Here is a 24,029-nt window from a genome sequence, read left to right as displayed (position 1 = left end):
GAGAGACAGAGAGATCCTTGTAGTTGAAACAAACAAGAAACAAAGCCAAAACGTTAATCGTCTTGAATTGGTCAGAGTTGAAATTTGGTGAACATTGAAACTTGTGAATAGTTTTACTTCACTTAGATTAGTTTGAAATTTTGTAGTGGAGGTCCTTCAAATTGGTAATATTTTTTTTTTGTTTAGTCATAAGACCATTTCCCCTTTTGTTGAGTATTTATTTTGATAACGGACTTGTGAATATTTCATACAATATCCAACCATAAGCAGAATTGATAAATATGAATAAAGATTAAAAGCAAGCAATCAAGGAAGATCCCTCTTACAAGACTGAACAACATTCACATATATAATAATTGTATAGTTTTGCTTTATACATCACAATTTTAAGAACTTGAGTGTTGCACCATTCACATATATACTTCCATATATAAGGAGCTAGACATTCCTTTAAAATAGTATGTGTGTACACACACACTTCATTACACTTACATAAAATGTACACATAACTGGAGATCACTAATATTCATTCCATAAAATGTACACCCACTTTTTTATACTTGCATAGGCCTCCATTTGATTAACTTAGAGATCACTAGCTTTCTGGAGTTGCAGCAACTGGAGAATGCTTCCTATCAATCCCACTGGTGCCACTGCGTACAACTTACTGCCATGTCCTTCAATGTAGTAGGAAAAAATGAATTTAAATGTAAAACAAGACATTACCTATAGTAGCAAAATATAAAGCAGAGTTAAATTCAATTTTTATTATTTCTTTTAAAAAAAATCCGGCATGACTTCCCCTTAAAAATGGACATTTCCAAAATTTCAAAACACAATAAACCCAAGGGACACCGCCCACAAAATTAATTCAATAAGGGACACCGCCTACAAAATTCATTTAACAAGGGACACCGCCCACAAAATTATTTCAACAAGGGATACCGCCCACAAAATTCATTTAACAAGGGACACCGCCCACAAAATTATTTCAACAAGGGACACCGCCCACAAAATTCAATTAACAAGGGACACCGTCCACAAATTTAATTCAAGCAAGATATATCTAACCTTCTTTCAGGCTAAGCTGCAAATTTGGAGTGTAAATGACCTCATGCAAAACAAAACACATGAAAAACATTAGAGAAAAACAAAATAACACACGGTAGGAATGAAATAATTAGAAATAGTAAACAAGATATATCTAACCTTTTTTCAGGCTAAGCTACAAATTTGGAGTGTAAATGACCTCATGCAAAACAAAACACATGAACAACATTAGATAAAAACAAAATAACACACGGTAGGAATGAAATAATTAGAAGTAGTAAACAAGATATATCTAACCTTTTTTCAGGCTTAGTTGTAAATTTAAAGTGTAAATGACCTCATGCAAAACAAAAGACATGAACAACATTAGAGAAAAACAAAATAACACACGGTAGGAATGAAATAATTAGAAGTAGTAAATAAGATATATCTAACCTTTTTTCAAGCTTAGTTGTAAATTTAAAGTGTAAATGACCTCATGCAAAACAAAAGATATGAACAACATTAGAGAAAAACAAAATAACACACGGTAGGAATGAAATAATTAGAAGTAGTAAACAAGATATATCTAACCTTTTTTTTTTCTCTAATATTGCAAATAGAGTGTAAATGACCTCGATAGCAAATTTTACAAATACCCTAAAGCTCACTCCCAAAATGACAGAGAAGATAACACAACAGCAACTAATACGCAGTTCAAAATATACCATTTAAGTATATATTACATACCAAATGAAACACAGGAAATTAACTAAATACGTATTACATGTCATATATTACAAAAGATGGAAGTTTATCTAACTTCATCTTTCAATAACAACGATAATGAGCAACAAGAGGACAATCACAATAAACATGATTGTGATAGCAAGACATCCACAACCTAGGAAGAGCATGTACTTCTGTCTACATTGTTCATTTTGAATCATTGCAATGACTCTGTCCAAGTCAGATTGAACCTGTTCTTCAACTTGTGCACCTTGGTGCAACTCATCCACTCACATAAATGCATTCATATGTGACTACAAGAAATATAAATTATACAATTAGGAAACAGTAACAGAAATAGCACCTAAAAGTAATTGACCATACCTCCAGAGCTGGACACCTATAGAATTGTCGACCATCATTTTTTGGAGTTCGAGCCCTATACAGATGTATAGGACCTCTACCACATGCACATTGTGGTCGCTCACCTTCAAGCCTATACATAAGTGCACCTACAAGTACTAAAGCATTTAATATTTGATATCCTAATATAATTAGTTATTACAGTTATCCATAAATAAGGAGTATCTGAGTTTAATTTACGTAATATAATTAGTTATTACAGTCATCCATATTTTAATTCTACACACTATTAGACAGTTTTATAATTAGTGATTACAGTGCTCCCAAATTAGGTTGGCAATACCATCACGATAAATATCCATCTGTCGTATCTGTGTATTAGTAGCACTGACCACCTGAACATCGTCATCCACATCAGGTTCATTTTGTGAAGATTGAGGGGTTTCAGAATCAAAAATTTCATCAGATTCTCCTTGGGATCTTATGAAATTATGCAATGTACAACAAGCAATGACAATAAGAACTTGAGTGTCAAAGTGATAAGGGGGCATTTGCTTCAATATAGCGAATCTCATCTTTACTAACCCAAAACATCACCCTATGATATTCCTCAATGACGAGTGCCTAAAATTGTACACCTCTTCTCTACCATGTGGTCCTCTAGTATGTCTACGATATTCCTGCATATGGTAACGTTGACCTCGGTAAGGGGCCAAAAACCCCGGTTGATTGGCGTACCCAGAGTCGACTAAATAAAACTTACCTGTCATGTTAAGTATGTTAAGTATTAAAATTAACGTATTTGTAATGTTAAATGCACAAATATGGAAACTTAATATTTTTACCTTCAGGTGGTGATGGAAAATTGAAATCCTCATTTTGAATGCACTCATTTAAAATCTTCGAATCATTAGCAGACCCTTCCCACCCAGCTAGAATGTATGTGAATTTCATATCAAATGAACACACGGCAATGACATTTTGGGTCGTATCACCCTTTCTACTACGAAAGGGTATTTGTTGGTCAACTGGCACTACAGCATGTATATGAGTACCATCTATGGCTCCTATACAATTCTTAAAGTATGGGTAAAACTTTGGATTGTTCTTTATCTCTTTAGGAATTTCATTCAAATCCGGGGGAACAATAATCTTAGTCCCTAACTCACAAATTAACTTTAATACAGTATGAAAGTGATACGAAATTGTGGATGTAAAGTGTTGGAATCTTTCAGCAACGACACGATTCCTTTCATTGTGAGACACGGTAAGTAGGAAAATTGCAACTTGTTCTTCTACCGTTAGAAATTTTGAATCTTTCAATCCTAACAATTTCAACTCACGACACAATGCCCTAAAGGTGTTGGGGTACATCCGAAAATTTTCATAACACCTATCTTCATGTCCATTTAAGACCTCGAATATGTAATCTTCCCCTTGTAACATGGAATCCCTACAACGTTGTTTATCAAAATGTTTATAATAGTACTCATATACGGCTGCGATCAATACAAGAATTTCCTCCTCATCATCATCATCATAAATGGTTAATATTGTCCTTATATCCATAGCTACTATCCTATTTAAGAATAAACAGAAGCAGTTATTGTAACAAAAATTAAGCAAAATAGAAAAGACATACCAAATCATACAATTATCCAGCAACAATGTAAAAGTAATAAATGTAGACCATAAATAGTTTTCCAGCATTAATTTAAAAGCAGTAGATAGAGGAATTAAATACAATCTTCCAACAATAATGTAAAAGCAGTAGATAACAAAAATTCATTACAGTCATCTAACAGTAATGTAAAAACAGTTATAAAACAGTCATCCAAAAGCATATAAAAGTAAGATACCGAAGAAATCATAGAAGCTGATTCATCACCCACCCAACCTTCCTTTCATCAGGAATGCGAAGAAATATGTCCCTCTACACCTTGTCCTCACCAAACATCCTTATGATCTTAGCATAATGGGTATCATCAATCCCCACTAATGTGTTGACAATCTTAAAGCACTCTTCAAGCTGGGGATCCATTTCTTTTTCTTTTTTACTGGGAGATGTCACTTCAGGCATTTCGGTAAATCGAGATGGTTGACAACTAGAAGATGATTCTGCTATGGCTTTTGCAATTTTATCAGCTTTCGCGTTCCCAATAATAGTCAAACATTCCATCATTAAAGACATTGTTTCGGAAAAAGTTTCTTTTTTCTGTTTCTTAGCTACAGGTTTGGGAGTAGGACTGAGGTCAATAGGTTCTTCTACATTAGGTCGTTCTACATCAGTCATGCCCACATTGCCCTCAGTGTTATGAATTTGAGCTTCATGTGTTGCCACTTGAGGCATTGTTAGCACTTGGTGAGGTCTGGGTGGCTTTGTAGAAGGATGAACATGCTTGCCAGTAGCATGTGTATTCCCAAAAATCCTTACCATCTGCTCATAATTCTTACACCCCTGTTTTTTTATTTTTTTTCCATGCTTGAGAACCTACACGTTATCAGCTTACAATTATTGTTCATCAAACCCTTTTAATACTAAATCATTAATTACTTACTATATGTATGGTAAATAGACACGTATTGAAATACTAACCTTGCACAATCGAACCCATCTTTCAGCTTCCAACTTAATCATTCCAGTTTCACTGTTGTACCCTACACCAGTCTCAGATAATATTTGTTTGCAATCTTTGTACAATGCTCTTATATTATTGAATTTTTGTCTACATTGGTCCTTCGTGTACTTCTTTCCAGTTTCCAATAACATTGCGTCCACAATATGTGTCCACCCATTTGGATTAAAAGTCGTGCCTGTACGATTTCCTTTTCCAACCTCTTCCTCCATCAAGAGCATGAATTTCTCTTGATCGGCATCACACCAAACAGCGGCATCGGCCTGTTCAACAACTACAACATCCTTACCATTGTCACCATCAAGAAAATGAATGTCTCTTGATGGGTATTGCTCAACATTGTCATTGTTCATGTCCATCTGATTATTATTAAGTAATTGAACAGTTTAGTACATTGAATTGTGTTTTGACTCATAATTCAACACGTCAATGATAAGTAAAAAAGGCACTGTCTATAAAACACTTCAATAAGGGGCAAAAAAGAAGAAAAAATGAAGTAAAAATGTGATAAAAATTAGTCTCCTTCCATTTTCTTCAGTTCAAATTCTCACCATTTTCTTCATTTTCTTCAGTTCAAATTCCATTTGTCAAAATCAATTAAATCAACCACATGATTTTCTTAAAAATCAGTCTCCTTCCTCAATTTCAAAGGTAATTTCTATATAAGCTAGGTGATTCAAATTGGATAAGTTTCCATTTCTCTAGTTGATGTTCTCCTAAAGGTTGAGAAGAGCAGTAATCTCGAAGGCCCATATCTGTCAAAGTATATGATTTCAAATCTTAAAACTCTCAACGTATCAGATTCAAGGTAATGCAACTTATTCAAGGTAATGCAACTTATAATATCACATTTTATTGTGCCTGGTAATTGCATAAAATATGAGGATACAAAAATCTCACATCTAATTACAATATAATAAGGCCGGATAGGGATTGTATGACATAAAGTTAGGTATTTTATTTTTAATCTCATGCTTATTTCTAATTTATTAATTTAATTGAATCATACAATTTATATTTCTAAACATCTCATATGATCTCAGTTACTAATGAAGGCTAAATTTCCAAATAATTGGTTTGAATGATACTTTATAAATTTTCATAAGTTGCTGAAATAGGCTTTACTTTTTAGCTATAAAATTAAAATTGAGTTATGAAATTATGCACTCCCATTTCTATATACACAGAATTATTCATCACTTTGCAGAGAATAAAACTATATCTAAATCTGGATTATGCTACTGTATTTGTTATTGAAAGAATATGGAATTGTGGAACTATAGTTATGGAACTAAATCTGGAATTTTGTTAGTGTATATATATATATAGAGAGAGAGAGAGAAAGAGCACCTGAAAGAATCGCCCTTGACGAAATCGATACACAGAATGTATGACCTACCGACGCTTCGTTCCGCTTTGCTAACGCTTGGCTAAAAGTCTTGAACCTTAGCGCGTTCGCTTTCTCAGTAGCAAACAACAGAAATTTCCAGAGAAGAAGCGTCGATCTGTGGTTGCGAAGAACTCTAGGGTTTCAGATTCGGGTCACACTCCATTTAACAGAGAGACGATTGAGCTGAAAACCAAGTACGGGAGGATTGATCGATCTGTAGCCTAGCAACGAAGGTGTAACGAAAACGAAGAACAATCGCCCATGAAATCGCCTCCAAAGGAGCTGCGCGATGAGAGAGAAAATGACGATGAAAAATGGCTCGGTTCTGATATGCGATTTTTTATACTTGATATCACCGCTACATTTAAATGAGGATTGATATGGTTTTGGTTTGGGTTGGTATGGCCGCTACAGTAAACCATATCACCCAATATCACCAATTCTTTGATATGGGTTTTGGTCCAAATTTCATAATATTTTTACATTGTTCAATACCACATCAACCCACTCCAAACATGATATTGGCCCAAAAATGAAACCAAAACATGAAAACAATAACAGATATGGGCCTCCAAACAGGCCCTAAATAATACTTTAAAATGTCTGATCACAGTCACCTTAAGTGACCTTTAGTGATGAAGTGAAAATTACAGTATTATGATTATTTATTTATCCTATTTAATAATTGGTGTGATTGATGGCCCACCAAGGCCGATTGTGGATAGATAGTTGACCATATAGCTAGCACTCTTTCAAAAAACGATTTATTAACTTTCAGATTATTATGTTATTGAACAATAAAAACCATCGAGTTTTTAAATTTTTATTCTAAGATATTTTTTTTCATGGAAACAAATTATAAAGAAGATTAGATAAATAAAATAAAATAAAATAGGAACAAGAATATCCTAGTTTATACCAGGCATAACATAACCACATACGTGAATAACCCGGAGTGTAGTGTGAGACTTTCATTCTGAAAATTGGCCGTTGAGAATTGTGACCCCACAAAATGGCGACAGTTTCCATGGCGTGGTCTCTCTCTCTCCCCACATTTACATCTTCAACATCGGAACTTCGCCGAGTCAACCGGTGAGTCATGAACGATCCATCTCTCTCTCTCTGTTATTCAATTCCTAATTTCTTTAATTTTTCTCTAACACTGCAACATTATTTGTTCTAGTATCTTAATCGCTATTGCTCTAGGTCAGTTGATTCTATTGTGATCAAATTTAGAAGAATTTAAGCTAACTTTTCAGCTGAATTGTTCTGATTTATATCAGCATTTGAATAATTTTAGCTGTTGATTTAATTTTTAATTTGTTGGGTTTTTTTATTATTTATTTTTGTTAATAAAAATCACGCCCTTGTGATTTGTACAGATTCTCAGTTATGGCTTCTGCTAGTGTAAACAAAGAGAAGACTTGTTTGGGAGTGAAAGTTACTGATGGGGAAGGGAATTTACCAAAGGTCGTTTTGACTTCTTCTCATGGCAGGTACATGTGTGTGTGTGTGTGTGTGTGGAAATCCATGAATTTAGAGAATGGAAAGAAATTCTAATTGACATTTGAAGGAAATGCTGTTTTTTTTAATTCTTGTTAGCTCATTTTCCTTTTAAAATTGAGCTTGCTGTCAATCTTCTTGTTGAATGCCAAATCATTGAACATGTTTTCACTCATGGGTCCTATATTTAGCAACAAGAACATGTCAAGAATTTACTGTTGTTGTAATGAAAACTGCTAATGTTGTTGTACTAGTAGCTTCCAAGTTTCGAGAGGCCATTCCCGTGAATCATAATGATTCCGTATGTGCTCTTGATCTTGTGTTGGTATTTGGTAAGGTCCCAAATGGAAGAATGGTGATAATATCCTAAAGAGGAATTTTATTTCAAAGGGGAAAAAAGGGTGTCAAAGAGGAGTAACTTATGTTTATATACACAAATTTCTCGAACAATATGGTATAAATATGTACGATGCCTTTCCTCTTCCTTCGAAATGGAAGGTTGAGGGTTCAAGCCCCCAATGGGACGAAAATGGCTGTCTGTGGTTTACCTATTGAGGGAATTAAAAGAAAAGAAAAAGGGGGTGATGCCTGCATAACTGACTAACCGAATTACCCAACTTACTATTCGAAGTTGCATGGTATAAAAAAGGAGCCGTGGAACAAAGTATATGCACCCATACAACTTTAGTGACAAATTCTGGGACCTGTGGATAGAATATCTTCTTTCACAATGAGAGTATACCTAATGTTTTGAGATAATGAAACAGTAACTACTAACCAGACATCACTCTTAATGGTGCATCGGCCAGTTGTGGGCAGCAGTTCTGTTATAATTTCCTTATTTTTCTAGTCTACGCGTGTGGCGCTAAAGTGGTCAGTAGCAGTGTCCAGTCATGATTTAGGTTTATGAGGGTGCTTTTAGCAAAACCCAATGGTGATGTTGGTTGTAATTAGACTTTCTCACCATTTAAATGAGGATCCAGCCTTTTAGGAAACACCATTTGTCATGTCAAGTCATTTTTTGTTACCCCTTGGGTTAGGAAAGTGCCATGAGTTCTTAGAAAGTTTATTGATGTGATCTCAAGCCAGCCATGGTATGCAGGACGTTAAACAAACTATCCCAGGCAAGAAAGTAATTTGCTGGATGTCAAAAAAATTTAGTTTCCCTGGAAGAAAGTCGCTGAGAATAACACCATAATTGGTGAATCCAAATTGTGCCTGGAGCCCATATCCTGGTCCAACTTCCTGAGAATGTTTAGTATTATCATGCAAGGTTTTGGGATACCATTAAGAATACCGGGTTCAACTCTATTCTTAATCTGTCAATAAACGAGGATTAGTTAAAAAAAAAAAAGTTGGTCTTTGTTGTAATAAAGGCATTTGATATGGACATGACGATTAATTTGTAAAATCTTTATACTTGGTGTCGTTTAAAATACAAGCTGTAGTCTGATTGTATCTCTTTTTTGCAGTGAGGCTGAGATATACTTATTTGGAGGTTGCATTACATCATGGAAAGTTTCCAGCAAGGATCTCCTTTTTGTTCGGCCAGATGCTGTGTTTAATGGACAGAAACCTATCAGGTTATTTCCCTGCCACTTTCATTTTGACAAGTGGAGAACCCATATTATTCCATCCCCTTCTACTCTGCATCAAGTTGTAGAATTGTTTCAACAATGCATTGCAATTGTTATTATGTCTTGTCAATTTCTTTGACTGTCCATACTTAAGTTATAGACCCTACAAGCCTTTGGTAGATGAATGACCACATAAAAAGTAAATAAATAAATAATAATAATAGTAGTAATAATAATAATAATAATAAAAGGAAAGAAAGGAAAAGTTTCATGTTCTTACAACCGTTTTAGGATTTTCAATTTATCTTTCCTTCAATATAGAACATGTATTTTGAGTTCTCTTATTATCTAAAGTTTTGAAATTTATGTATCTTCTGTACTGACTGGATCTCTACTGGGATAGCGGAGGTGTTCCACATTGTTTTCCGCAATTTGGACCCGGCCAAATACAGCAGGTATGACTCTCTACCACTGACAACCATTCCTAGTCCGTCAATATTTTTTTGTTCTTTTACCGCATTTTATGAGTTATTAGACTTTCTCATGAATTAATGAATAAATCATTTTAGACACTAAAGTAAGGACCCTTAAATAAGCCTTTTAGTTATACTGCTAATAACACAGCCTTTGCTGAACATTTTCAAACCTAAATACTATATTTTGGAAAGTAACACTAATGTGTGACTGTTTGTTACTTCAGTTTTGAAAACACCACTACTTGTGCTGAGTTTGTTGCTTTAATCCAGAGACACCACAAAAACCTGATCTTTCTGAAATAACATTACAGCAGTGAAAATCAATGAAATTGTACTCTTCCCTTTTTAGTCGAGGCCTTTGAATGCATGAAAGGATTCTTTGAAAAAGCTACTAGCATTTTCTTCCTGTTATAGTATACTGATCTGAGCCTTGGAGATGTTTATCTGGTTTGCAGCATGGGTTTGCAAGGAACATGAATTGGTCACTTGTCGATTCTGAAAATGTGGATGGGAATCCTGTTATTACTCTAGAGTTAAAGGATGGTCCTTACAGTCGTTCTATGTGGGATTTCAGCTTTCAAGCTCTATACAAGGTTAGTCCATTATTTACTTTCTTGTGTACAGAATCACGGTTTTTCTAAATGACACTGATGATGCAATTGCATTAATGTATCCCACCTATAAGTTGATAAAGATTATATGGAACTTCATATTAAGAATGAATATTAAAATGTACCAAAGGGCATCTAGCCTAATGGTATAACCACTCCATCTTCAAAGAGGAGGGGAGTGGTTCAAGTCCTGGAGTGGGCAAAAGGGTGTGTGTGTTTGTTTTGCCATTCAAAAAAAAATGTCTAGGATACTTGTACCTTTGTTGCCACCTTGTTTATCTTCATGGAACATTCCATTTCCATTTAGTTAGTGGATAATATACAATTTTTGTTTCTTTCGCTTTTCTGCAGGTCATTCTTGATTCCAAAAGCCTTTCAACAGAGTTAAAGATCACAAATACTGACAAGAAGCCATTTTCATTTACTACTGCCCTGCATACATACTTCCGAGTAAGTATCACTATTCCATGCTTGTGAGATCCAATTACCCATTTGAATGAAGCCAATTTAAGTTTGTTTAATTCCAAACTAGGTTGTAGAAGTATTTGTTACAGTATTTTGTGTAGTAATAAATTCAAGGCAATTTTTAGTCAAATGAATGCGAATTCCCACGGGAAGGAGGAGGGGGGAGGGGGAACTCAAATCGATCTCTAAAGTGATTGCATGGTGGGTGGTGTGGAACAATTATAAAATCTAGCAAATTATTTGGACCTTATCCTCTCTATATTCACAGCATTTCCTGAACTCGTAAATTTTTGGGTTACATGAGTTCACGAAAATCTGGAGAATTTTATTGCCATGATTTTAGATTCTCTCATGCAGGCTTCCGTAACAGGGGCATCAGTGAAAGGTTTAAAAGGTTGCAAGACACTAAACAAAGATCCAGATCCGAAAAATCCACTAGAGGGCAAGGAGGAAAGGTCTGCATTATATATCTCATATAACTCTCATCCAGGAAAGAATAATTTTTTATACCAGAAAACTTTGATTATCAATAAATATAGTTAAAAGGGAAAATAAAGTTGAACTTGTACAAGTAAGTTGGATTTCTATACAGCTGATTGTGTTGACCCGTCACATGAAATGTACATTTTTGTTGAAAGAGTACATGTATATTGTTGTACCACATGATCTTCTTCATACATTAAAACATTGGAGACATTTATAGGAGGGACTATTTCAGCTGCTTTATGGCAGAAAAAAGCTGCAGAAATAGTACTTTCCAAATTTATTACATCTATGGATCGATGCACCGAAATGCACCTATATCCTAATTTTTTATTTTATATGTAAAGGGATGTTTTGTTTAGCCTTTTGTTTTTATAGAAATGATCATTTATTTTCTGTTCTTTATTTCATCGTATAATAGATACTTTGCATTTTCCTATTTCATTAATTTTGTCTTAGGAAAATGAAGCATGTCGACTTACATTACGTAACTATATGTGTCTTGTGTGTGCAAAATATCACTGTTCGATCCAACAAACTCTCACAGTTAGGAAGAATTTAAACGGTGCGGCCAACAGGTAGGGAACCTAGTGGTACATTACCTAATTATATGATGCACAAAACAGAAACTACAAAAGCCTATAAACAAGCTGTCCACAAAAAGCACATTGCTCTATTAGACAAAGAAACTTCTCATTTTCATGAGTTCTCATAACTTAAGACTGCCGAAATTATCTTACTGATTCTTGCAGCAGATAATTTTTGAGTCTTTTTAACTTCTATCTTCACACACAGGGATGTGATCACTTTTCCGGGATTTGTAGACTGTGTTTACCTTGAAGCCCCTAATGACGTGCTACTTGATAACGGTTTGGGTGATGTAATATCTATCCGGAGTAGAAAGTAAGTTGGAAACTTTCTGTGGTGCTTTGTTTTGTTTTAATCAATAGTTTTGCATTTCATCTATTTGGATTTGTCGTTGTCTTGATGCAGCTGGTCTGATGCTGTTCTGTGGAATCCACATCTGACAATGGAAGCATGCTACAAAGACTTCGTCTGCGTTGAAAATGCCAAGGTATTGATGCTACACGAATGTGTTGCCGATGCATCCATTGAATGAGTTACAGCCCCAATAAATCATATCGAACGCGTTCTTGATTGCTGGTTGAACAGTTCTTTTGATGCTACTCCTAATCCAACAGGTCTTCATGACTAACTGTTCATCATGAAAGTTAATTATGTTTTTTGTCTTGTTTACCTCAGATTGGAGAAGTTCATCTAGATCCTGAAGTTTCTTGGACTGCTACTCAACATCTAAGCACTGCATGAAGTGTTCATGTGAACAGTTCTTTTGATGCTATTCCTAATCCAACAGGTCTTCATGACTAACTGTTCATCATGAAAGTTAATTATGTTTTTTGTCTTGTTTACCTCAGATTGGAGAAGTTCATCTAGATCCTGAAGTGTTTCTTGGACTGCTACTCAACATCTAAGCACTGCATGAAGTGTTCATGTGCATCATTTTCCCTTCTTTCTTTCTTTTTTTATTTTTTTTATTTTATTTCCTCTTTACTTCTCTTTTTTTAACTCCTGTTTTGAAGAACTTTTGGGTAAAACAGAAGGTGTACTTCCTAATGCTAATAAAAATTATATCAGGTTGATGTATCTTTGATTGAATACGAGTCTATATAAGTATTCTTCTCTATTAGCTGGTAATAAAATTTCAAGCTCTCTCTCTCTCTCTCACACACACACACACCTGTCCTCTCACTACATAATTCTCATGAATCTAATTGTTCACTGCCCAATGTATGTCTTGCCTAGCAACATGCATCCTCACACTCGTCTACTCATGTTTTTACCCCTATCCAAATTGAGTTTTACATAGCCAGAAAAAAACCAAAATAAAAAAAAAAAAACAAAAAAATACAGGCACAAGGATATAAAAACACAAGCAAATAAACAAAAATGAAATCCACATTAAGATCCACTTAAGCTAACTAAAGGAACCAAATATAATTTTTGCTGAACATTTCCATAGAAATCCAAAAATGTATCCAGATATGGATCTCAATTGAAATGACACATGCAGAAAAAGTTTGCAGCCCACAAACAAGCAAAAACCCTAGAGAGATCAGAAAAGCTCTACTACAAAGGATTTACAGACTCAGAAACAACCTAAAATGAACTTCTAAGCTATGCCCCTTTTCACTTGAAACTCAAAATTCAAGAAGACAACATTGCAATGACGCATGCCAGCAATATCATCAGCCCCACAGCCCAAAGCCAATACACCCATTTCTTGGTCTTTTTCTTCATCTGCTTAGCATAGAAAAGACTGTTGGTTCCTCCACTGATAAACCCTCCTGCATTGGCCACATTCTGCTCAATATCCTCAATCTGTTCACCCTGTGTCTCCACCAAAACCGCCATGTCGAGAAACACCTGATGGAGCTTGTTCAAACTCCTCTGGATGTCCATCACAGCCTCATGCCTCTCCTTGTTCTCCAGATTCAACTCTGTCTTCCCTTCGAAGATATCGAGTTTCACACTCCCTGAAACCATCTTCTCAACCACTTCCTCACTGGGCGTTTCACCGGTGGCGTTGTAGTACTTCCTCCTCAGAGCTTCTTTATGGTCTGACAAAATTCTCTCTCTCAGTGACTGGAAATCATTCATCATGTCCCTAAGTTTGGCCCTCAAACCATTCGTGACCGATATCCTCGTTCGATCAACTGTGCTTCCTTCCTTATATGCTGCTGAGATCCTCCGATTGGTCACGTTCGATTTGTCGAGGGCTTCTAGCCTCTCCTTCATAGTCTTGGCCTTGCGGAGGACATCAACCATGTCCGAGTCCATCCGGTCCCTCAACCCTCGGAGTACTTTGGTGCTGTGAGTGGATTTGGTCTCTTCATTTAGGGATTGAAGATCAAACAGGAGATTAGTGATCTCTTCCATTTCATCCTTGATTTTTTCGACTCCTTCAAAGAACTTAGAGAGGTTCTCTTCATCTGTGGGGCAGAGTTGGCCTTTCTCCAAGTCAGTCTCTGCTTTGATATCAATCTCTGACTGTTTCTTCAATTCCACATAACTTAAAAATGACTTTGTCATTAAATCATTCATCTTGACTGCAATTCTTCGAGACCCACCAGCAAAGAGATCAAGAAAACGATATGATTCAATATATACAATCATATACATAAGAAAGCAAGAAAACGATATAATCCTATATAAACAATCATCATTTACATATGTATATGTACATATATATATATATATATATATACACACACGTATAACTACGCACATAAATAACACACAGCAAGCGTATTGTAAAAGAGGAAATGATGAGGAATTTTGATACCTTCTTTTCAGATGCGAAATTAAAAGATTAATTTCTTGGAATCAAAGGTTTGAGTTGAAACTTGAAACCCACCACCAATATAATCTGAATCATCAAAAGGATTTAAACTTTATGATGAAATGTCAAAAAAAAAGGAACGAGTACATGAAGAAAAGAAAAGAAAAGGGTTAGAAAAATCTCTGAGACTTCAAAAGTCCTGAATCTTTAATCAAATTCATTGAAAAACAGAAAGGAAATGAAGAAATTGAAAATGGGTTTGTTCGAACCTTTGAGAACTTCAATGGGTCTATCTGCTGTAAGTCTTCCGAATACCGATTCTCTCTCTCTCTCTCTAGGTTTTGGAAGTTATAAGAGAGCGAAAGATCGCGATCATTGGGGTTCAAATATTTGAAAACTTCCGTTGATTGGAAATAGCCGTTACGTTATATAATCCCGCTGAAGTGGGAGGGTACACAATTGCCAAACGGCAGCGTTTCACGAAGGCATTTTACAGATGCCGTTTCGTTTGGCAATTCTTATCTTTGGAATGATAATGTTGTGCCGTCATAATATTATGCAATTCTAGATATGATAATTTATCATGTTTATTAAAGCTCAAAAAGGGAAAACAATATGATAATTTATTTTAAAGTTATAATACAGAATTCGAAAATTAAACACATCCAACTACATTTATATAAAGCAGTGGATAACTGAGAGATAACATTACTCACATAAATATAGTGTGATATGTCTCATTTTCAGACCACTTATCATTTTCATTTATTCTATACATAGAGATATATCTAATTTTCAGATCACTTATTATTTTCCTTAATTCTATACCATCTTTTTCAAATCACCTATTATTTTCTTTAATTTTCTACTATCTTCCTTCAAATAATCTTGATTATCGTGTATCACGCTGGATAATGGTCATATGACATTTTAATTTGTTTTGAACTCTAAATTAGGTAGTTTTATGTGATGAATTTGGATCAAGATATTCACACAAGCCTAAAACTTTGAAAAAAATTTAGACAAAGTAATTCCATAAAAAAAAATTTAGACAATTTGACTCTCCATCCTCATAAGACCATTAATTATTAATATGCCAACAAATTTCAATAAATTTTATTCGTCACGTAATTTGGAAGGCAAAAAAGCATTAATCAACTCAAACAACAAATTTGTACTTTGGTATTTCCTTTTTACTCAAGAAGGGTATATTTTCTGTAGACTCAAACCCGAATAATTAAGCTCTCTAGGCTTGACAATTACACATTCAGAACACACACAAACACATAAAAGCTGAAATTTCAATAAAATAAAATCACCATTGACTTTCAATTGTAAGAACAGGAAATATAGATAATAGAGCTCTGAGATACCTCATTTGATCAAGTTGCACATGTTTCCTCATTTGATCCATCTCCAAGAATATTTAGAACCATACAACAAAAGAGAATACAAGTTCCAAACACAAATTAAAAGCTTCTGTTGCCAAATAATCTTTTCATTGCTTCATTTCTGAAACAGTTGACATTGTACTTTTTTTCTTTTAAAGGGATATTAATTTAAGTCTTGTATAAAAAGAGCCACAGAATAGGAGTGATCAAGGAAACTAAATCATATACAGATTTAATTCAAAACTCCATGAACATAAGCAAAGTGAACCTCAATTAAAATGCCGAAAAATAAACATCAAGAAGCCACCAAAAATAAAAATAAAACATCAAGCTGCATCTACTCTTATTCTCTAATTATAACAACTTCACTCTAGAATCTGTTTTTGGCATCAATCAGTCCAACAAAACATGTCTCCCAACAATACCACTCCAACCGAGATCAACAACACAGATCCTCCCCCTTCCAACACTCCAACTGAGGTCAACAACGCAGATCCTGTGGCCTCCAACATCACAGCTCCAACTGAAGGACGTGCGAGTGAAGGACCAAGTGGAGGACATGTGTCTCCAAAGCCATAGTGGAGTGGACTTCAAGGGGCTTGAAGCTAGTAAGGAAGCTCTTTTTTGAAACTCGAGAAGCAGTTTGATGCTATCCCGGTCGGGAACTGGGGTACAAAGAAGGCCATTTGGGAAGAAGCCTCGCAGGAGAAACCCTGATGATTAGTCTATTTGCGTTATTACTTAATAATTGAATTGGGTTAAAGCAATAACGCAAATAGACTAATCATCAGGGTTTTTCCTGCGAGGCTTCTTCCCAAATGGCCTTCAATATATCCCAGTTCCCAACAGGGATAGCATCAAACTGCTTCTCGAGTTCCAAAAAAGCTTCCTTACGAACTTCAAGCCCCTTGAAAGTCGAGTAATGCTTTGGGTCCTGCCCTATCAAGACAAGTTTTGTCCTCCACCCTATGAAAACTTGACACCTGTCCAAAATATAAAAAATGAATCATACTGAATCAAATTGGGTTATCCGGATCCACCCATCAAACAAACCCATTTTCTCTCTTCAGTTCTTCCTCTCTTCTTCTCTCCAAGCACCGCCGCAAGCCCACACCATCATCCAAAGCCGAGCCCTCCACTGGCAAGCTCACCGCCGACCGGCTCCATCACGGCCTAGCCCTCGATCTCAAAACCCTCTGCCGGATCTCTCTCGTATCCACCTCGATTCGCCGCCGCAAAACTCTCAGCTTCGGAGCCTTCGTTGCCGACGGATATATATTGGCCGCCGTTGAAGGAACCACCAGAAAACCACATAGTCTTCGGGATCCGGCTCCACCTTGGCCGGATTCAAGGGATTCAAAGCTTGTGCGGCCGTCGCGATCTATTGCCATCGCCAACGGCGATCTGTTCTCTCGCACCCTCACCGCTTCAACTCTCTGCTCAGTCGGCGACCCGCCATCCAATCACCAGATCTGTCTCAACCGCCATCTCCATCTTCGCTGGCTCCAGAGATCATCACAGTCGACCGAACCAGTGATCTCCGCCGGATCCGTCGCCGCTGCCGGATCTGTTACACTGTCTCCGTCTTCAACGGCGACATCACTGTCTCTGTCTTCAACGGCCACATCCCTGCCGTCGCCAAACTCAGGGGTCGGAGTCACAAGAGGGATCATCTTCACGCCGCTGATTAACTTCATCGCCGACCCACATTGTCGGCCTCCACCTCATCGCCGATCCGATCTTAGCCGCGGATCCTCTCAAAATCCGGGGATCTTGTCGCCGGCGCCGTCAACTCTAGCCCGTATATCGTCTGGGTGCTTCTCGCCGTCATCTGACCCACATGCCTTCTCTCTTGAATGATCTAAGCCCGAGAGAGAAGATGGGTTTCTGTGATAGAGAAGATGGGTTTCTGTGATGGATTTTATAGACAGAGGTTTATTATAGACACACGTGTTCTCTATAAAATCCATTCTCCTCTATTAATAATAATAATAAGTTTAGAAATTGTACAATTTATTATCGGTAAAGAATGTACAAAAAGTCTAAATCTCAAAAAGAAATTTAAAATCATATATTTCACTACCTCATAGAATGACTCCTGAATTGCTAATTTGCAAGTAAAGACTAAAGATCAAAACACAATTTTTCTAAGGCTACTCATCTGAGCTAAACAGAACAATCTCTAAAGTGATAACAACATTATTGTAAATATTTAAATAAATAAACTGCATTTGAGTTTAAAAATAATACCATTTCTAGTTTATTCTACAAATGTGACATATATTATCGCAAAATTTCATCTTATTCATTAACTTGCTACCAAAATTTTGATAATCATAAGCTTACCATCTATGTTCATAGAATCATATATACTTCACAGACAGAAATGATTTTCAATTGAAATCACCATTATCACAAATCGATCAGTCAGGAAAACATTCAATGGCTAGGAAGGTCCCGTTTAATACAGGTGCGATACATCAAGTAATATCCTTCTCACCAGCTGTTAGCACACGGAAATGCTCAACCCCCCCACCCACCCCAAAAAAAAAAAAAAAACCCACAGAATAGGAGTGATCAAGGAAACTAAATCATATACAGATTTAATTCAGAACTCCATGAACAGCAAGTTCAATCTCCTCCAAGTGATCCTTTCAAATGGACAAAATTTTGGGAAAAGAATGAAGCATTTCACATTCTGCAATCCTCATTCCTAAAATGGCGCTTTTAAGGCAAAAGACTACTGACTTCATCATCCATGTGGAGCAAGCAAAGCTTGAATACCACTCAGCTTGTTCAATCAATCTAGAGTCTCTATGGTGTCTTTCAAATTGTTGGAGGAGGAGGATCCATTTGTTCTAACACAAAACTGATGATGCCGGAAACTATGTTATGTTCCTCATATTTGCATACAACATCTACTCTTATTCTCTAATTATAACAACTTCACCACAGGATTGCATCAATGATACATCAATGTCGCTTTGAATCTAGATTCGCATGCTAAACTTGAAAGTAAAAAAAAAAAAGAGGCAATGTGAGTTCAATAGTCTAAGACAACATATCATTACTAGAAGGCTGTAGATAACACAATAACACTTCATAAAAATCTAATTCCATGAAAATTCATGGTCCGTGAGTGAAAGAGGAAGAGGCAGAACCATCCAACAATGCAACCTGTGGTTGCAGCCACCGGTGTGCTTTACCATAGCTAAGACTTAAAAGAGTATTTTCCAAGATAAATTGGCTTATATATAGATATATTCCCACAATTGACTAATATATTCCAGGAAGAGTAGTCATGTGGTGCTGACCAGACCCAATGAATATAATGGTGTTATATTAAATTCCTTTTACAAAGAGTTAACAAGATGTAAAATTGAAACCAGAGTAGTTTATTACGTGGAAACGCTAATTTTCTGTTTCCATCTATTATTTACATTTTCGTGAAAATTAAACAAAATGGATAAACAAACTTCATCAAAGAAAACCCTTTTGATTCTTCAATAGACTCCAAGCAGGAATACCTCTTATTCTAGCTGAAGTTTCCTGACCTTCTCAGCCTCAAGCCTCCTTAATGTTGTGGAGCTCACTTTATTTCCAGTAGATTCTTCAGGGACTAGATCTACAACTTCAACCTGCATAGGATCCTCAATATTGCAGCTTTATTTTTTACAACATGCTCAAGAAATTACTAGCAATGTAGTTCCACAAATCGCACTGAGAATTTCATGCAGTTGGGCAAATATATGCAAAACCAGAACTCAAACCTTTAGTTGTGAGAGGCTTCTCTCAGCTCTCTTCTTATTGACAGACAGTCCACCGGGTAATGTCTCCTTGCTGATGGACAAATAAATTCAATTAGCTAAATTTCATTGACAAAACACATACATTCAGGACAATGAAGGAAAAAACATTAATAGAAACAAATTGTCACGATGAATCTAAGATCTTAACCATATAATCAAACTCGAGAGTAAAGATAGGAAAGAAGGAGACAGAAGAAAATTCTTAATCAAGCAAAGGACCTGACAACAATAGCCTCCAAATTCTCGTCAACAATTGAAGGACCGTAAGGGTCTGTAATAGGTTCAACTTGCACTACCAGCTCTGGCTTCAGAGACTGAAAAATTGCAGGAAAAATGTCACATATCACCACCACAAGTATAAGAAGTGAAAATATGTTCAATACATGCAAGTGCAGCAAAAAGGACTTACACAGACCTTTTCATTTACTTTCTATTTTTTGAAAAACAAAGACTCATTAGAATGAATAAAAATAGGACATACTGCCTAATAAGGGCATCTTTAAGCATATATCTGACCTGTGTGGGGTCTGGAAGGGTTATCTACGGCACCAGGGTGCATTTCCCCAAGGATGTCCTAAAGTTCCTCCCCAATTGAGTCACCAAAGATCCTTATGTTTCCAGCCTTTCAATCCAGGGCCATTTTGCTTATTCGTCATTAATTGCAAATTGGGGCAAGTCATAGACATAACCTTTGATATTTTTTTCTTCCTTTTTTTTGTTTGTTTGTGTTTGTTTTTGTTTTTGTTTTTGTTTTTGTGTGCGTGTAGGTAAATAACCTTTCACATTACTTTGCACAAAGAGATTGCTCACAATCCTGAACCTACATCCTCACTCCTAAGGGGCTACATCTGAGGAAGTTGGTTTGATGGTCAATGCATTAAGCTACCTGTCTACTCATGCAGCAGATTTCAGCTCATTTTGCATTTGCCATGATAAAATACCGATATATTTGTATTCACTCTATTCCTTTTTTAAAATGGACACCTCAAGTTTGGGCATATAGCAGATCACAAAGGAGCTGAAAATTGAGACACATCAAAAGGATATTAGGGGACATATGAACCGCTTCAAACCCATCATCTCAACTACAATTGATAGTCTATGCAGCTGTAGTCACCGCAGATCTGGTGCAGAAACCAGTTTCCTTTGAAGTTTTCAATAATGGTTTACACTTGACACAAATTGAACTGAACAAAAAACATTGTTCTTTGCTTCACTACCTTTATATAATCTGCAACATTTTGCATTCTTCTCTCAATGGGCTCTATCAGATCAGAATACTGCAAAAACAAGAACAAAAAACATTTAATTAGACTAATCTCTACTGTAGAGACATAGCAAAGTCTGACTGTGAGGAGCGGAAACAACATGAGATGATAATTGGCAATAAATAAAGAGCATTTAGCAGACATGATAGAAGGAAACCCGTTTAACTTAGAACAGCACTGTCCTTCAAATGGTATTCTAAGAAATAAAAGAGCGGGTGGTAAGTTGTAACTGGTGATCAAACAATCACCTCAACAAATATTTACAAGAAATTTTAGTATTTTTTATTTTTTTTATATTATCATATTAGATATTGCTTCAGCAACAATCTTATGGTATCCACATTTTAAAGTTGAGCTGTATTGGAAGTCGGAACTTTTCTGAAGTTGGATTTTTTTTTTTTAACCACTGTTGGAAGAGAAGAGAAGTAGTTTAAATAAGAAGAATGCAATTTGCATAAGTACAGGTGCCATTTGTTAGAGAATAGTTTTTCTGAAAGGACCACCCTCTGGAAGATCATTAGAATCATCGTAATATTAATCAGAAGTCTGTAATCCTCGAGTGTGGCTCCCAATACATCTCAAATCAGTAAAATTAATTAAGTTTAATGCAATGCAGGTGCCATTTATTAGGGTAGATTTTTTTCTGAAAGAACTACCCTTTAAAAGGGCAAAAAATTGTTCTAATATTTATCATAAGTCTGTCTTCCTTGCACGTTGCTCCTAAACACACCACAAATTTGCTAATTAGGTAAAATTTGACTGATATGGCAAAGATATATGATTAGCACGTTTGAAGGCTAATCATAAGTCTGCCATTAACATTAAACAAAGAAGAGAACAACAATGAAAAATGACAATTAAAAAAAAAAAAACCAAAAATAGAGAGAAAAAAAAAAAAAAAAAAAAACAATGGCAGACCAACTATGATTCCACAATAAGATACAACCTAAATGATTATACATCACACACCAAAAGTGGTAACATGTACATGAATACCGATAATTAAATCATAAATCAAAGTGGATAATCTTGAACTAGGAAAATCATTTTAAAATGTGTGCCGTTATGTGCACAACTACATCATATGTAACCTAAATAAAATTACTAGTAAACATATACCTGTTTGTTGACCAACATAGGGCCGTCAGTCACTCCAACCACAATGCGATCCCTAGCCAGCTCCGCCGCTGCCTACAAAAAAAAACACAACCATGACGTCAGTGTTACACTAACAGAGGATGGTGGGGGTTTGTTTAAAAGAAGATAAAGTGAATGAAAACCTTGAGGAAACGACGGTGGCCATCATGTAGTCGGTCAAAGGTACCTCCAAGAACGACAGCTCCAAATGAATTTGGTGGTGACATTTTTGAATTTATGGCTAAGTCATCCGTGATCACCATTGTTCTTCTTCAAAGAAAAAGAGATTTTTTGAAAATCAAAACAAATGCATTAAAACTTTTTCATTTCATAATCCCTCCACCATGGGCAGTGTAGCTATACAAATGAAAACATAAAAAGGATGATGGGATTTCTTAAAGCGACTTCAATTCCCTTATTCTCTTATGCTATGTTTGGAAGCACCGAATCAGCCCTTTAGAATTGGAAAAAAATTAGTTCAAAATTTCAACTAATTTTTCTTCAATTCCAATTTCATATCCAAGGTGCTCCCCAAACACAACATTAATGTATTATTATTTTCAGAACATAGTCTGATGCATAGATTGATTTGATCTGAGAGTTTTACATGCATAGATTGATTTGAGAGTTTTATATGCACATATTTTCAAAACCTAATAATCAATTAAAACAAAAAGAAAAGTAGTAGAAGAAATTTGGGAGTTCCTCCAAATTGGGAAAAGAATTGATCCTAAGGTTCAACCAACTTTTAACTACTTGAACATTTTACCCTTTACCCAACAAAAGAATTCCATACAATTCTCCATAATTAATGTTGCTATTTGTTTCACAGATAAAAGATTATATAACTTCTCCGAAATGCTACAAATCTTAGAAGGAACAAGAGACGAGAATTGGAAGCTAGGGCTGAAGATAATTTCTTATTGGATGCTGAAAACGAAGAAAGAACACAGTGGTTTAGCAATCGTAGAGTATTAAAAAGAAAATTTTCGTCGAAATTTGGTGAAATTGAGTGAATTTTGGATTTAAAATTTATTTTATTTTATTTTATTATTATTATTTTTTTTTTGGTCTCTGCTATTTTCTGTTACATGGATATGGTGTTAAGCTTCATTCATTTGTTTCTTCAATCAAAGAAAATGAAAAAAAATAATAATAATAAAAGAAATGTTTTTTCGGTGCTTACCTTTTACGGAAGTCTGATTTGTGCCTCTCCCCCCTCTTTTTTCTCTCTTCTCAGGAACAAACAGAGTCTACAACACAAGGAGGTGTGTCTATGGAAAATCAGAGTATCGGCCTTTGAAGAATGAATAACATGTCGACATTAAGTCAATGGCTCGACCTTCGCCGGATTTTAAGGGTACATTTGTCCACAACTTTTCCAAGACGACCACGACAGGGTCTATGCCTCCATCTAAATTGTGTGTATTTGTAGGGATGCTTCTGTTCTTTTTTCATTCTTGAGAGCAGGTGCAAAGTACTCATAGGCCTATCAATGAATAGAATTCAGATTGGAATGTACACATTTATATTGAATTTATTAAGTTAACGAATTATCATATTCGAATGGCTACGGATTTATAGGATTAAAAATTGTGACACATATATTATTATATTGGATTTGGACCAAAACAAATTCAAACTCAGATTATTTTTTATTATTATGTTTTCGACAAAGAAAATATTAAAATGACATGCATTGCTACATGGTTAGATGGAGCAAAGAGTTTTTAATATATAAGATGATATAACTATGCAATCAAACGAGTATAGTGATAAATAATTATATTTATAAATTTAA

General features: G+C 35.5%; 2 protein-coding genes and 1 long non-coding RNA gene across 5 annotated transcripts; 1 reads left to right on the top strand and 2 right to left on the bottom strand.

The window, feature by feature from the left end:
• Nucleotides 1-422: 422 nt before the first annotated feature.
• On the bottom strand, nt 423-1,372 carry LOC132267537 (uncharacterized). Its single transcript, XR_009469020.1, has 2 exons — nt 1,072-1,372; nt 423-677 (listed from the first exon to the last, which is right to left on the bottom strand). It is a non-coding gene; the product is annotated as an uncharacterized LOC132267537 (long non-coding RNA).
• Nucleotides 1,373-7,077: 5,705 nt separating this feature from the next.
• On the top strand, nt 7,078-12,939 carry LOC132266685 (putative glucose-6-phosphate 1-epimerase). Of its 3 annotated transcripts, XM_059767648.1 has the most exons (11): nt 7,078-7,239; nt 7,530-7,643; nt 9,123-9,233; nt 9,631-9,682; nt 10,159-10,296; nt 10,666-10,764; nt 11,137-11,234; nt 12,058-12,165; nt 12,256-12,337; nt 12,526-12,600; nt 12,699-12,939. In XM_059767648.1, the coding sequence occupies exons 1-10, from the start codon at nt 7,160-7,162 to the stop codon at nt 12,589-12,591; spliced, it is 948 nt and encodes a 315-aa protein (XP_059623631.1). In that variant the 5' UTR covers nt 7,078-7,159; the 3' UTR covers nt 12,592-12,600; nt 12,699-12,939. The 3 variants fall into 3 exon arrangements, with proteins under 3 accessions (XP_059623631.1, XP_059623630.1, XP_059623632.1); XM_059767647.1 differs by having other exon boundaries at nt 7,079-7,239; nt 12,526-12,939; XM_059767649.1 differs by lacking the exon at nt 7,078-7,239 and adding an exon at nt 7,262-7,353 and having other exon boundaries at nt 12,526-12,939.
• A 141-nt stretch (nt 12,940-13,080) lies between these two features.
• Nucleotides 13,081-23,720, bottom strand: LOC132316349 (uncharacterized). Its single transcript, XM_059814842.1, has 11 exons — nt 23,415-23,720; nt 22,372-22,498; nt 22,211-22,282; nt 21,044-21,103; nt 20,043-20,137; nt 19,785-19,854; nt 19,546-19,652; nt 17,482-17,697; nt 16,909-16,997; nt 16,440-16,727; nt 13,081-14,561 (listed from the first exon to the last, which is right to left on the bottom strand). The coding sequence occupies exons 2-11, from the start codon at nt 22,489-22,491 to the stop codon at nt 13,489-13,491; spliced, it is 2,190 nt and encodes a 729-aa protein (XP_059670825.1). The 5' UTR covers nt 22,492-22,498; nt 23,415-23,720; the 3' UTR covers nt 13,081-13,488.
• Between the last annotated feature and the right edge of the window lie 309 nt (nt 23,721-24,029).

Source organism: Cornus florida, unplaced genomic scaffold, assembly GCF_030987335.1.
Source record: "Cornus florida cultivar Cherokee Brave unplaced genomic scaffold, ASM3098733v1 CherokeeBrave_3.0.0_Hap2_Chr07, whole genome shotgun sequence".
NCBI classification, from domain to species: domain Eukaryota; kingdom Viridiplantae; phylum Streptophyta; class Magnoliopsida; order Cornales; family Cornaceae; genus Cornus; species Cornus florida.
This window is presented reverse-complemented; position numbering and strand designations above follow the sequence as displayed.